Source organism: Neurospora tetraspora (genome assembly GCF_033439725.1).
Source record: "Neurospora tetraspora strain CBS 560.94 chromosome Unknown B0H65scaffold_2, whole genome shotgun sequence".
NCBI lineage: Eukaryota > Fungi > Ascomycota > Sordariomycetes > Sordariales > Sordariaceae > Neurospora > Neurospora tetraspora.
In genome coordinates this window covers 2,285,264-2,300,397 of record NW_026944384.1, presented here as the reverse complement: position 1 = coordinate 2,300,397, position 15,134 = coordinate 2,285,264, and the positions used below count along the sequence as shown (strand labels likewise).

General features: G+C 40.7%; 2 protein-coding genes across 2 annotated transcripts; one reads left to right on the top strand and one right to left on the bottom strand.

The window, feature by feature from the left end:
- Positions 1-7,252: 7,252 nt before the first annotated feature.
- On the bottom strand, positions 7,253-7,927 carry B0H65DRAFT_102163 (uncharacterized protein). Its single transcript, XM_062820450.1, has one exon. The coding sequence runs from the start codon at positions 7,766-7,768 to the stop codon at positions 7,502-7,504; it is 267 nt and encodes an 88-aa protein (XP_062684179.1). The 5' UTR covers positions 7,769-7,927; the 3' UTR covers positions 7,253-7,501.
- A 1,359-nt stretch (positions 7,928-9,286) lies between these two features.
- B0H65DRAFT_418611 (uncharacterized protein) lies at positions 9,287-9,460 on the top strand (the record flags this gene model as incomplete). The annotated part of the gene is made up of 1 exon (XM_062824153.1): positions 9,287-9,460. A coding segment is annotated over one exon (174 nt), but the record flags the coding sequence as incomplete, so codon positions are not given.
- Positions 9,461-15,134: the final 5,674 nt, after the last annotated feature.

Below are 15,134 nucleotides of genomic sequence, written 5' to 3'. Positions count from 1 at the left end.
TAATAATCCTAAAACCTTTAATAAGTATTTAAGAATTATTAACCTAAACGCAATCCTTTAAGAACGCTACTCGAAACGAAGAAAAACGAATAATTTCATTAAAAATATAAAAAGAAATATTAGAATCGAAAATAGTACAATTTTTAAAAAAGTAAAATTCCCTTTTATCACCTGTATTAAAAGTATTTTATTTAATGAAAATATTAAATCGTAAATACCGATTTTTCATTTTTTATTATTATTTAGAAATAATAGTAGTATTATACGTAGAGGCAATAAAGTGGTCCCGTATTTAATTCTTAACTTTTTCGACTTCTTTACGAATTTTTAGATATTTTTCGAAATTTTTATTAATAAACTTTTAAATTAAAAGAGCGTGCTTTTATTTAGAATCGTCCTTAATTTTAAATATTAAATACTAAGAATATATTATTAAATAAAGTCTTTGTTCGTAAACTTTATATTATAATAAAGAATTTACTCTCTTTTTCGGCCGTAAAAAATCTTTAACGTTTTTATTTACCCTACGTTTCTTCCTTACGTTTACCTTCTACTTCTTTTTATAATTAGAATTAAGAGCATCCTCCTTATCCGACGCGAATTCTTACGAATTAGAATAATTAGTAACCTAAGCGCCGCATATAATAACCTTTTTATTAAATCTAATTACAATAATAATTTATTCCTAAGTACTAACCTTTTTAAAATTAATAAATATATCCTTATAATTTAAAAATTCATCTTCAAATTCGGTATCGAACTTCTATAAATTTACTACCTAAATAGGCTTATATAACCGGACTATATCGATAAAGTCGGTAAATTATAAAATAGGAATAGAATAGTCGTTAATTTTAAAACGTTTTCTAATAATTATAAGGATTTTCTATTCGGATAATTATTATTCGAAATCCTTAGGGACTTTCTTTTAAATCTCTTTAATAAAAGTTTAATAATTGCAACGAATTCTAGCGATTTAATCAATAGGACAATAATTAATTTAACCCTTAATTTCTTTAAATTAATCTTTAATAAACCGATCTTATTCGAACGAAGAATTAATATAGTAAACAGCAACGTAAATACTTATTTAATTATAAACTTAAGTATTAATATCGTTAAAATCCTTCTAATATTTATAATGGGTATTATACGTATTATTAACTTAATTATATATTACCTTCCCGGCGGTTATTAAATCGACAGCGGGGTTAATAACTATATCTTCTAGAATATCCTATTTAATATGGTATTTATCCTCCTCTTCTCCTTTATTTTCTTTTTCCTTTATTTTTTTATCGTTAGCGCTTTTAGCAGCTTTTTACTAAAGTTAAGTAATAGCAGTAATTTTAATAATAGTACCAGTATTTATATTATTAGTATCGGTAGCGGTAGTAATAGTAATTATCGCAGTAATAATTACAACCTTCTTAATTCGGATTCTACAATTAAATTTAACGAACTCTTTTTTTACTGTTAAAAGGCGGTCTTTAACTTATTTCGTAAGGAAAAAATCTTCCAACTTAAGGAGTAGAACTTAATAGATTATAAATCCTCCTTTAAATGGCTAATTACCAAACTCTTAATTATTACTAACGAGTTTTTTAAGAGCTTTATATTAGTTAGGCTAGTCGTCGGGCGATTTGAGGATAACCGTAACGGTCTTATTAGTGGATTCCTTTAATAGGAATATAGTTACTTAAAAGTAAGTTAGCGATTGAGCTTTTCGTAGGGATATTATTTGTTATCGTAGCGCGATTGAATGTAAATACGCAAATTAAATTATTAATTATTAAATTAGACAATATAGAATTAATTAATTGAAGAGTATATGTAGCTAATTCGAGCGAGCGCTCTAGAAGGTATAGGGGGTGCTGGGGTAACTTAGATATGCCTAGAAATTAGTTTTAATCAGGTGGCTGGGAGTCTAACCCTCAACGAGTTAGCCAGAATCCCCACCCTTGAATCTGACACTTTCTGATGCCGCTTCCCCTCTTCTCGTTGCTTTGGTTGTGATGCTAGCTCCGAGAGAGCTCAAGACCCTGCGTCACTAGACGGCATATACCGGATAGTGGGTAAGTGAGTCCTCCCCCACGGACATACATGTCGGCTGGATATCATTATATGATAGGGTATCCGTTGCCCTTTGTATGTTTGTTACAGCTATCGTGACAGTTGCTGTGATATGTGTGAGGGTTTGGTTGTGTAAAGCCTTACACTCGATACAAGGCAACAAAACACCAAAGCTAACAGATGTTAGAGGTGAGCGTGATACACTGATATGTGCATACATAGCTGTAGTGAACCAAATGGATGGGCCAGGGTGTACAGCATGGAGGGTGGTAGCTGAGGGAGGCATGACAACTGAAGCCAACAAGTGCAACACCGGTAGAGTCTCCGATGGCGTTTTGGCGATTTTGACTCGTCGGCGCGGGTTAGGGCGTGGCTTGTTGCGAATAACATCGCCAAAATCAGGGCAACGATGCATGATGCTTGATGCTATGCGGTGAATTGCTCCTCGCGATCGCGCACAGGAAGAAGCTTAGCGCAGGTGCGGGACGCTTCTTCCCTTGTGTGGACGGGATGATGCTTCGCTAGACGCAACTCAGGGTTCGTACATGCCCTTCATTCTCTCGTCAGGGTCAGCTGAATGGACTCCAAGCATCCCATTCCGTTGCTCCAGCTTGGTTGGCCGCCCGTTGAACGTTGCCTTGGCTACCCTAGCGCAATGGCTGTCCGGAGCACGATCACACGGCGCAGAGGTGAACCCGTGAGAGTGGTGATGATGAAGAAGGGATCGGGACGCTACATTTCCCAAGATAATAATAAATCATTGAAAGATGAAACCAGTAGTGTGGTGGATGTGTTCTCGAAGGACATATAACAACCTCAACCCAAGCGGCTCGTCCGGGGGCGGAGATCGAAATCTTGCTCGTCGTGTTCGTCTCGTTAATCTCATCGTCTCCCCAGGTCCGCCTCATTCCTTTCGGTCCAGGTACATCCGCAATCCTTCGCAGTTGTAGCGGTCATTCAGCGAATTCAGCGGCCACTCAGCGGAAGAAAGGGACGAGCGAGCGGGGGTCCGGGACCCGTAACCTTGAACGGACCGGGGGGGTCCGGAGGGGTCGGAGGGTCGTGATGGGGGCCAACCCCCCGTCCGACCCTCCCAACGACCCTCTCACGAACCCCATTTTCGGCCTCAAAACCTATAATCTCATAACCTAATCAAACAAGAGGAGATATCAAGTAAAATCAACGGCGACGCAGGTGCGGGAAAATGCACAATGTCGTCATCAAGCGGAGCCGAGTGATTCCCTTTTCGGAAGGCCCTCGCTTATACCGCCTGCCGGTGTCGGTGGACGCCCGGTAAAAGCGATTCAAGCTTTTTTTAACGCCGTCTCCTCCCCCAGAACCCCAGAAGCCCCAGATACTACGTGTACCGCAGAAGAAGCCGAGCCCGAAACGCCTCATGTCAGGTACGGCCGCACGGCTGGCTGGGCTAGGGTTCAAGGGGATTCTCGGCTATTCAAACCCCCTCATCACCCGCTTTCACCGGGAGAGAGGGAAGCAAGCGGAACGGAAGAAGGGCATAAAGGCATAAGTTGTTGAATGGATAGGGATGATGATGTGAGACCTGGAGGTGAAACATCACACACCTTACCTTCCTAAACTACGCTACCCATCATTCAACACTTAGCGTCATCATTATTCCTAAGGGCCCAAGGTACCGTGGAAATACGGTAGGGACCAAAGTGGGAAGAGGTGTATGTGCAAGCCTTGCCGGCCTTATTTCAACTCACCGAGTTTCAACCTTCATATCCCCGAGCCCGAAATTGTCCACCGAGAAAACACCAGACAGTGACAGTGCCTGGCAGCGGGCAGTCAAGGTGTGTGGCCTTTTCTAGAAAGCGGGCATCGTCGCCGAATGCAAACTTGGAGTGCCAAGGACAATCATTAGAGGTGGACCGTGGAACGGGCCGTGAAGTCCCGACATTTTCAGAAGTTGCAAAAAGAAGTCTTCCATGTCGTCGTCGTTGTTCGGCTTTCGACATTCTACTAACAACAGCCTCGATATCAAGGTCGAGTTCAACAGCCTTATCCCCAAGTTTCAACGTTACTCTGACAACCGAAAATAGACAAAGATATCCAAAGACTGCAGCGACAATCGCTGATGATCAACGGGAAGAGTTACACCAGAGTCGATACGCGATGCGATACCGCACCCCTAACCCCGAAACACGTGTAGTTGATGGGCAGGTATGATGTTGTCAACCTTTCCCATGGCGTTCCCATGGGCACTGGGATCTTGGTTATTAGCCCTACTATCTGGGCTGATAAGTGAGGCATGTGACATCCGACCCGGATGATCGTAGTGAAGCATCAACGGGGCTCTGTCTCTGATTTCTCTGACATTGAACCAGTGAAGGCTTATTTTGTCTCAGTTCGAACGTCAGTGAGAAACATAAGGCTTGCCCCAGATATGCAGATATGTAAGTTTCAAGCAATAAGGGTCCTGAGATTTACATCATCTCTTTTCAGCAGTTTCAGGTACCTACCACCCTAGTGACCCTACTGTGATCATTTGACACCCTTTTTACCTTAACACCACACCACCATCCCCAACCCACTTCTAATCACCACTGATAAGCATCCATCAGTTCCCTTCTGTGTGATATGTAAATAGTAGAGATAACCGGAGCTCTCGGCCTGTGAACTACCACGCTACATCATATGTCCAACATTGATCAACCCACACCAAAAAACCGAGGTTATGATGTCTTTGTGCAGTACCAAGCTCATGAAGGAGGACCCCAGGGACCCTTAGATCTGCAAGACTATCTGATGAACTATTGAACTACTGAACTAAGACTTATTGGTTCCAGTCACGATGCAGTGCTTAGGTAAATATAGTAGTTGTAACATGTTGTGGGTTTGTGTAAGCTGGTGTTTGCCCATAAAGTGAGGCTATGTTGCACAGTCTGATAGTAAACTGAGAGCTTTTTGTCCATGTTTTCCCCCCACCGACCCCAAATCAGGTTGAGGTTGTGATACACCCATATTGTAAAAGGCAAAGATGAGGCTGGTTGTGACAAAAAGTCAGTCATGAACAATTTCCGGTATAGTGCCATGCGGGGGATGGACATCGCCCAGCGGGCTGTCACTGTGAAGTGCGAAGAGCGAATTGTGAAGTGATCGTGAGAAAAGAAGCAAAAAAAAGTAAAGAGAGTGTTGACGATCACGGATCTTTCCGTCGCCAAGGGAGGCTTGTTGGCAGGACAAGGACAAGAGGACATGAAGATGAAGACCACAAAGCCCGAAAATAGCGACGGAGGTTTTGATGTGAAAATGCATCTCGACAAAGATGGGCAATGAATGCAGGATGTGTGTGTCTGTTGGGGTCCTTTTCCTTCTTTCCTTCCACGGAGTCTTGCAGCTAGCTGAGCCCAATGCCGCGTGGCATGCTTCTTCTTCTGTCGAGGTCTTTCACAGCCGCCGCCACGCAGCACGCATCAAGCGAAGCGCGTGTATAGCGACTATGTAGGTAGGTACCGTAGCGACTTACCGACTCGCTGTCAAAGCAATCGCGGATTGCGTTGGCGTCAATGGACGGCTGCTTTTGGACGGCCACGAGTCAACACCGTTCGAGCAACTGCAACGGGAAGGGGGGCCGGGGAAGAGCTCCTGGTGAGCTATGAGGAGCTATGAGGAGCTTGAGGGGAGCTCCGAAGTGTGGTTCTCCAAGAATGATTGGAGAAAAATGAACAATTGGAGCTGTAGCTTTGCTGTAGCTTGTTGTTTAGTTCATCTGTAGCTCCACATCCGTCTTTCAGTGCATTGGATGGCACGATGGGAATGGCTTCGATGGCATTGCAGGAAATGCAGGTTCTAAAAGCAGGATGGGGATGGCGAGTATGGGAATGGAGACACCGCCCACAAAAAAAACACGAGTCGATTGATGAGAACAGCCCGTAGGAAACAACCCCGAATTTGCGAATGGAGGCTTTTGCTGGCGCGGGGAACCGTTGTGGTACAAAAATAGCAGCTGTTGATTTGTCAAATGGCACTATTATCTGCAGCAAGCCAAATCCAGAGCACGAGCAGAAAACCTGCCTGGCCTGCATGAAGATGCTGCACACATTGAAGAAGCGGAGGGAGAAAAAAGAGGTCAAGAGGATAATGATATCTGCTCAATGAAAAGATAATCACAGAAGTTTGCAACATAGGGGTATAGTTGTTTGCTGAAGAAATCAGATAGCCACCAGGCTCAAAAATTGTATTGATGTTTCCCGTTTCCTGAATCCCATTGTAAAAAAGCCACCAGGTATCCAGCCCAGCCAGTTATCCGCCTTCCGACATTTTGTTACCGTCCTTTCCTTTCTACTCCGTCCGTGTATGCAATGCATGAAAAGCAAATCCCAACGCCTCGCTCAAATGACAAATGTTAACATAAAAGTACAAAAAGTCCAAAAACAGTCAAATTACACAAAAAACTGCCGTTCGTAGCAGCTAGCAAACTCCACCGGTGCCCCTGGATCTCCTTTGCCAATTGCGAATGCCGTCCCCACCCCGAGACGAGAGCAGGATCTAAGCAGGTCGACGTCAGTGGCTTGGCAAAGAGCAGGGGGTGTCCGGAGGAGGGAGCAGAAGAAGAGAAAAAATGAGGGGTAGTCTAGCGACCCCGACCGCCATTGGTCGGCCGCCGCCGGTGATAGACAGCACCAAATCCAAAGTCGGTTGTTGTTGGTAGCCCAATGACGCTCCCAAGATCTCGTAGCATGTGCCTTTGACGCACAATGACGGGAATCCGAGAATGGGAAAGATAGCAAATTCGATCCCTGGACTGTGATGAGCCGCGACCGTCGCGCTCAAACGTCAGAAGGGCTCATCAGTTCGACATAGTCAACTCGGTGGCTCGGAGAGAGTCCCAAGGATCTCGATGTTTTACTCTTGGCTCGCACATCACTCGGTGTGAGGATGATGGTTGGCGAGTCGAGGTACTCATAGTGTAGAGTAGCTTGAATACAGAGTCGTTGAAGGCAAGACTGCTGCTGACTTTATGTCTGCACGGGGCGCCGTTTCTGTGGCGGCCCGGCTGGATGCGTCGCGTTTGTGAATGGATATTTGCATGTCGACACCCATGTCCGCGGAAAAGACCGATCAATGGTGGGCACTTGTTGCCGCCGTGAGGATGGCGGCTGTTTCAAGTACCTGTAGCAAAGATGTCGTGGGCTGTGTTGCAGGAGGGAAAAATCCGCCGCAGAGGAAATTGCCACCGTGATCGCCGGTACTTGCGTCGATCGATCAGGACGCTTTGGTCCAGACTCTCAAAATCCGCCGTTATTCGACTCCGGTGCAACGTGGAATGTCGAGTTGTCGCTTCGAAGCTGGAGGCTGTGGGTGTTTCGCGTGTGCGAAGATGATGCGTAGATCCCAAGTGGCCAATTCCCACACATTCCAACCGTGGTGATTGATGGTGAGAAGGCAGACTGCTTTTGTTGATTCACTTGTAGCCAGTCATCTTGGCGCAGCGGTTGCAGTAATAGATGTTGGTGCCAATTTGGACCATTCCCGAGGAGCTGGGGTCGTCTGTCGAGGTGATCTCTTCGGCGCGGGCGCACCTTAGGCACCGGAGTACCTCAACCGAGACAATGGGTGGTGTCGAGTCCATGCTGTGCCTGACTGATGATGTCGAAGACAGGTCGGAGTCGGAGGACGAGTATGACGAAGCCGAAGATGTGGAAGTAAGGTACTGAACTTTTGCGGACATTGTGATGTGTGTTGTGTGGTGGAAGTGCGCGAGGCAGGCTCTTAGTATCAGTGTTGGGTTGAGGATGCTGCAGAGTTTGTTGCTGGCTTGGTCTCGAGTGTTGATGTTGATGTTGGTGTTGATGTTTGGTGCTGATGCTTGCTGGTGCTTGTAGGTTGGTGGTGCGGGTGTGAGGTTTATACGTGCGAAGGTCGGTTCGAGGAATTTGTATCTCGATCGAGTTGGAGCGAAAAGTGGGGTATTTCTTCCGGTCAGAGACGAATGGGCCAGACCAAGACTTTGTATGCAAACGGTATTGACCCGCGTCCACCAACAAAATGCCAAGTCTGCCCGCTGCCCAGGGGGTAGGGGTATACCAAGTCCGAGCTTGCCAGGGGGGTGGGGCTAAAAAAATCAAATTCGCGGCCAGCCGGGCGTGCGAAAAACAGGCAGGGCAGACGCAAGCAGAGTGGAGGAAGGGAGGTACCTGCGCCAAAGTACCGACCCTACCGAGCAGACAGAGCCTGAAACCTTACCTCACTATGCAACTAACGAGGTGAAGAACGATAGTCGCAAGACTATGCACAATCATGGGGTAGCCAGGTCATCATGCCGTAATGTAACGTCCTTCTACGAAGCGCTACGTACTGCTACGTACTGCTTTCTCGAATTCCGGCTTGTTGACGAGTCGACAGGTCTTGCAAGTTCTCGACTCCAGGACCAACACCGGGCGCACGCTCGCCAATTCGGAATGTGACGATGGCGTCTGGCGTCCACGACTTTCACGTTCCCTCCAGCCAGTTTTGGAAGCTGGTAGAGAAGGAAGGGAGGAATCATCAGGCTCACCTCGTATCCATCCATCCAGCACTAGGGTAGAGGTATGATGCCGTCAACTGCCTAACTTGTAGCATTTCGTTGGTCGCAGCGCCATCCACCAACCAACACAGCAAGCAGCACCAATGTTGAAGCCATCCCCTACCAACACCAACACAGCAAAACAAACGCACACAGATTGCACTTGTGTTGGGCTGCAGTTGCACATCCGCGATAAGGCCTGGAACCTAGACTTGTTTCTGGGATGGGCACACGACGTGGTACGTATCTTGTGCTCCTTAATCTCTGGCCTACATACTCTATGACACAGGTGAAGCAAATTCATGTTGAACAGGACGGGATGTCCACAGTTTAGGAATTGCGTCAACGCCGTTGCTGGGGATACCCCGTACAGTTGATGCGGTACCTACAACAACCCACTACGTAGGGCTTCGGTGGACAGCGCAACAAACCACCAAACCGGAAGAGCGAAAAAGGCGAGCGAGATTGGGGATCTCGCGAGCATTGAAAAAGAGTGACTTTGAGCTGGACGCAGGACTTGGCGCCAAGATATACGGCTTGGCCACCAACAGTTCTAATCTACTGGATAATCGATACTAAATTCTGCTCAAAACGGGAAAAACAGGACACGCCGATCCCATCATCCTTTCTCAGGTTCGTCATAGACTCAGTCACCATCATACATAAAAGGCTCAGTAACCACCAAGCAAGAAACTTGGCCCTCGCTCGTTAATGTCGTCGCCGTCTTTAAAGCTTCTGATAGCTGATGGTGTCGTATTTAGCGCGGAGCAGAGGACACCCGGACCTTGCCGTCCATCGTTCATCCTATCCCACGCCGGGTTCATCGACGGCACGGATGTCGAGCAGCGGGAACAGTGATGAAAGAAAGGGTTTCAAAGATGCAGAAGTGTCCGTGGCCCCGGTCGAGTGCTGAGTGGCTTGTCGGTGGATCCTCGGCCTGGACTCAGTCCTCTGCACCAGCACATTCTAGGCCACACGGCAAAGTCCACACCCCGACAGTCCAGAACGCTGACCGATCCCACACACAAATTTCGATCTTGCGCACGGCTCACACGCTCGCCAATTGCTGCACGCATTCATTTCTAGACCGTGTCTGGCCAGCTCCAGCCTGTATTCCAGACTCGATAGCCTGACCCCTTTCTCCCTAGGGCCCTGTGGTAGAGTATCATGGCTTGTCGATAGCGTATGACAACTGTGAGGACAGCGAGATTGCTCCCTAGACTCCCTGACGAGGCTTGAGTCTGGCCCTTCACTATCACCACCACATCCGTCGACGACGAAACGAACGGAACAAGTCCGGAAATGCCCAACGTCCACTTTTAACCGCGAGACCGGCCAGGACCTAGCGACGGGAAGATCCAGACCGACGACTCACACCCGTGACACACCGGCCTAACATTCCGGGCCGTGATCGGCGGTCCGTCCGGGTACCGGTTTCTGATGTGGGGATTCGAGACTCATGCCGTGTGTCGCCACCTGGCTGTAGTTAACCGTTATCGAGAACGTGATGCTTCAATAAGGAGTGGTGAGACTCATAACGACCGGCCAAGCAAGGCGTACCGTCCAGATGTTTCAAGTTATCACGAACAAAGACTCGTTTCGAGATGCTCTACTGTGTAGCGAGAGATAAGCACAGCCAGCCAATACTCCGTACTCCGCAAGTACACATGCGTGTTGGGTGGCTTCCGGTTCGTGCTTACTATCCTGGAGCCCACGTTGTTGGATGCTTACTTCTAGGAAAGGAGACACGTCTCCTTGCGGGGATGGTGAATGAATGAATGACCAGTCCTCCGGCTTCGCGAAGGCATGCCATGCTGCTGTCTCCTGAGTGTACGGCGTGGGGAAGTATAGCCCCGTTGTTAGGATCTTTCGCGGAATAAGGCTTTGGACGAGACTTGCTGAGTAGATGGTCATCAAGGCCGTGAAGCCACGTCTTCACTGCTCAACATTTATGCTTCAATACACCTTCAGAGTCATGCTCACATGAATACAACAGGACCGGCAAGTGCCTCTACCCCCTAGACTTCCGTGAAAGCCTGGAGGACGGCAGGACGGGAAGGCGTCGATCTTTGCGCAAGTTCATCGATCTGAGGCTAGGGTTTAACTCACCGTGTGCAGTCCATGTCATTGTCCAGCCCTGGGGCGCGTTCCAATTTTCGACCATAGTATCCGTTCTATTGATCCGTGTACAAAGCCAAAATCTGCAGTACTAACAGGGATATCTTTATACCATTTTGTCTTTTTTCTTTTTATCTTTTATTACATAGTGGCGCCTGCACGTACTTGGAGGCGTACGTAAGCGAGGCTATACGTAGGGGTGCAGCTTATCTATTAAAATTTCTATACTAGAGCTCGTCTATTAAATCGTAGAACCGTAAATACCGTTATAAGCTCAATTTTAAAAGTATTCACAAATAGAAACATCTATCTAATAATTAGGAAGCCGCTCTATAAAATTATATAACGTTTATTTAATTACCAGGTATAGTAATTAATATTATTAAAATCTAATGTTTAAGGGGTAAAAAAGGGCATATAAATAATAGTCTACTATAATAACAATTAGAATCGAGTAAATTGCAAAAATCGTACTTTTGAACGTTTAAAAGCTATTATTACTAGTAATAATAGCCAGACGGGATAAATCGCTAATTTCTAGTTAATTAAATCGAATTAAATCGAATTAAATCGAATCGATTAAAGTACCCAATTAGGAGTTCTTAAGTATATAAATATAGGTATTAATTCTATAATTTTATTAAATAAAATCCTCTATTACTAATACTCTTATCTATTACTTCCTCTCTCCTCTATTGCCTCTTCTCTTGCCTATTATATCCTCCCGCCGCCTCTAGATCGCCAGCTTTATCGACGACGCTAATAACGATAATATTTTTAATTTAAATAAATTTATTTATAACGGCCCGCGTAGCCTAACCTCCCGCCGGTAAGAGGATCTCCCTATCGATACTTACAATTTCGGTAACGTACCCCCTAATTATATTAAAGTATAAGAATATAGTATTACTAATTTTACTATTATTAACCGTCCTCCTCCCCCTTTTCGTCCCCTAATTATTCTACTGGCTTCCCGAATAAATTCTATATTCCTTATACCCTATATTAATTAATATATATATTCGAATTAGCCGCCTACTCCCTAACCCACCCCCCGTCCCTCTACTATAGCCCCCCCCCTCATAAATAAATCGGGTTATTAATCGAAGTAAAAGTTGGCGAGGTCGAAGTAATAAAGGTAGCCAAATAAATTAACCTAGTATTAGCGTATTTATTTTATCACTTTGTCAGCCGCTAACTATCCTTCTATTATTTAATAAAAGTACTACTAATAGTAGTCAAAGTAATAATAATAATGAAATGGGTTAAAATAACATAACAGTACAATATAAAACCAATTATATACTGCAATAAAAACTTGCTATAGATAGCTGATTAGGGCTGTACTGCTAGAAGTTATAATTTAAGTAGACGAGGTAGTTGGCGCTAATTGTGGATAGAAAGGCTAAAGTTTGAGGTTTAGAGAAAGGAGGGTTAAAGAGAATAAACGAATAAATTGCGAATAGCTTTAGAATTTAAAGAATAAATGAATATAAAATTTACTATTTGATAATTAATAAATAAAGGTAACCTCTTTCTTTAATAATGAGTAAAGGATTAGAAAATGTTTAATTATAAATAAAATAACTAATTAAATATTTCACGTAAACAAATAACGAAAAGTGATTTAAAATATTTAATTAAAGTATATTAGAGTATATTTGAAAAAGGAGTGTTGTTGCTTTTTTGTTGTTATTTTTCTGATAATATTTTTTCTTAGTATTAATCCACTTTTTTTCATTATCCTCCTATCCTTCTATTTTTCTTCTATCAATTTTCTTTTTCTATCGATAGCTTATCTAATTTATTTATTAATTCTAAATAACTAATTATCTATTTAAATAATTTATATAATTAATTATTTATTAATTTCCTAATCTTTTTTATAATCCCTAATTAATATTAATTCATTAATTCCTTTTAATCTTATAATTATATTCCTAAATAAAATATATTATAGAAAAATCGTAGAAACAATCAATGTAAAAATTATAAGGTATATTACCCTAAAAGAAATCTTCCCTTTGAATTTGTAAAAAGTCTTCCGAATAGACTTATACCTATTTAATATATATAATTAGTTTCCTATATTACTATTATTACCGTTATTTCCCCTTATAGTATTACTTTTTTCCTTTAAAGTTCTTTCTCTCTTCGGTAGGTCCTAAGTAGTTTTCCATCGATTTAATTTTATTAACTATTCTTACTAAAATATTCCTAATATGTAATTAGTATTTTCTAAGTACAATTTTATATTTAGATCAAATCGTTCTTCGAAATCCGTATTCTATATTTTAAGATATATTAGATTGTACTTTAATATATTATTAAAATTATTTTCCTTACGTTAAATAAAATAAACGAGCGAATTTGTTCGGAAAGTATAGCTATTAAATTGGATTTATATTTCGATCGAAGGATTAGGAATAAAGTTTCAAATAGGAATTTAAATAGGAATTTACCGTATAGAATAAAAACGTTTAAATCCGTTAGTAAGCAATACCTTTAACGTCTTTAATTAAATATAAGTATTTACCTCCTTTGATTATTCCTTTACTAAATAATTAAATTATTCGTTCTTTAAATTATGGGCCAAATTAATATTGAATTAGGGTTTTCGAACGGCCGTAGCGTTTTTTGAATAAAATTTATAGGAAATCCCAATTTTAGATTCTTAGGTTTGTTAATACTTTTAAGAATATTTAAAAATTATTGAAGATTATGTATCCGAAGATATAAATTTTCGAATAGGAATATAAATAGTAATTATATTTAGGTAAAGGGAATTCCAATATAAATATTTTTATAGCCGTTGAACGGGTTATAATTATGAAGTATTATTTATCTTTCCCTTTATAATTAATTAATTATCTCTTTTTAAATCTAAGCCGATATACTTCTTTCTAATAATTAAGGATTTAAAAAAATGAAATATTCGGGCGTAAAGTTTAATCGATAATAATATTAGTCTTGGATTATATTATAATCTTTCGTTTTATTAAAGTTAATATAAAATCCTTCAATTAGCTCCCGTACTAACTATGTTTGGAATAATTACTTTTAAAAGATAAGTAAGACTTTTCAGCAGTTAGAATCATAGGATTAATTTCTATAAACCGATTACTAATTAATAATAATATATGTTCAATTAATTTCCGTTATTTAAGCGTTTTAAATTATAAAGGTATTACTATAGATAATTATTTTAGTAAATTAGAATTAGGGAAGAATTTTAAAATATCGTCGATATTATAAGGTCTAATAATAATTTAATATTCATATTAAATCTTTTTTCTTATAAAACCTTATTGCTTTTTATTCTTTCGATTTATATTAGTTTAATAATTTTTAGGCCAAACTAATTTTTAAAGTATTAAATCTCCTTCTATCTTTTTATATTAAAATTTTAACATTCTTTTAAATCGTTTATCCTTAGTATAAACTTCAATTATTTCTTTATCTTTTAATATTCTTAAAGGATACTATTATTTAATACATAGGGTATTATAAATTAATTTTTTATATTACTAAACTATTAAATTCTCCCTCTAAACCCGATTAAACTTCTTATAATTATATTAAACCGAACTTTAATCCTAATTCTTCGGCTTTATTATTTAGAAGGTAGGCTCGTATTCTAATAAGCGTATACGAATAGCCTCAAAAACTTATAAACTATAGATCTAGGGGTTCTTTTAGTTAATAAAGTAGATAAATTTAATACTGATTTCTTTATTTAACTTACTTTTATTAGGTACTTTTACCTATATTCCTATATAATTAGTAATATATATTAAAACTTAGGTTACCCTATTCGCCATCTTTTAAGTGAATAATAAATTATAGTAATTTTATTAATTATTCAAATAGTTAAGGATAGCTATAATAAATATTCTTTAAAATAAATAAGTAATACCGATAATTCTTTTATTATTATTAATTTAATTACTTATTAATTCTTATAAAGCGCTATTCGAAACTTATTAATTAATTCGGAAAGAATTATATATTTATTTATAATAAAGATATATTATTCCCGCTTTCTAATTATTTATAATAATATAGCGATAACGTCTTCGCTAAATAAAAAAGTATATTTATTAATATTATATTATAGGTTCGCTAATTATACTACTATTCTTTTTTAAATTATAAGGTTAGTTTAAAATTTATTATTAAATTAAATATTAATTATATTAAGTTTCGTATCAGGGTAAAAGAATTTATTGAATAATTATATATAATTCTAAACGTTCTTATAAAGTAAATCGATATTATATTGCTAATCTCCGTCTCCGTCCACTTTTAAATAATTAAGTGGTCCGTATCCTCTATAGTAATTTTTATTTCGATAGGGAGTAAAGTATAAGTATTACTTTATATTAGAGATAGGGCTTCCTAATAAATTTATTTT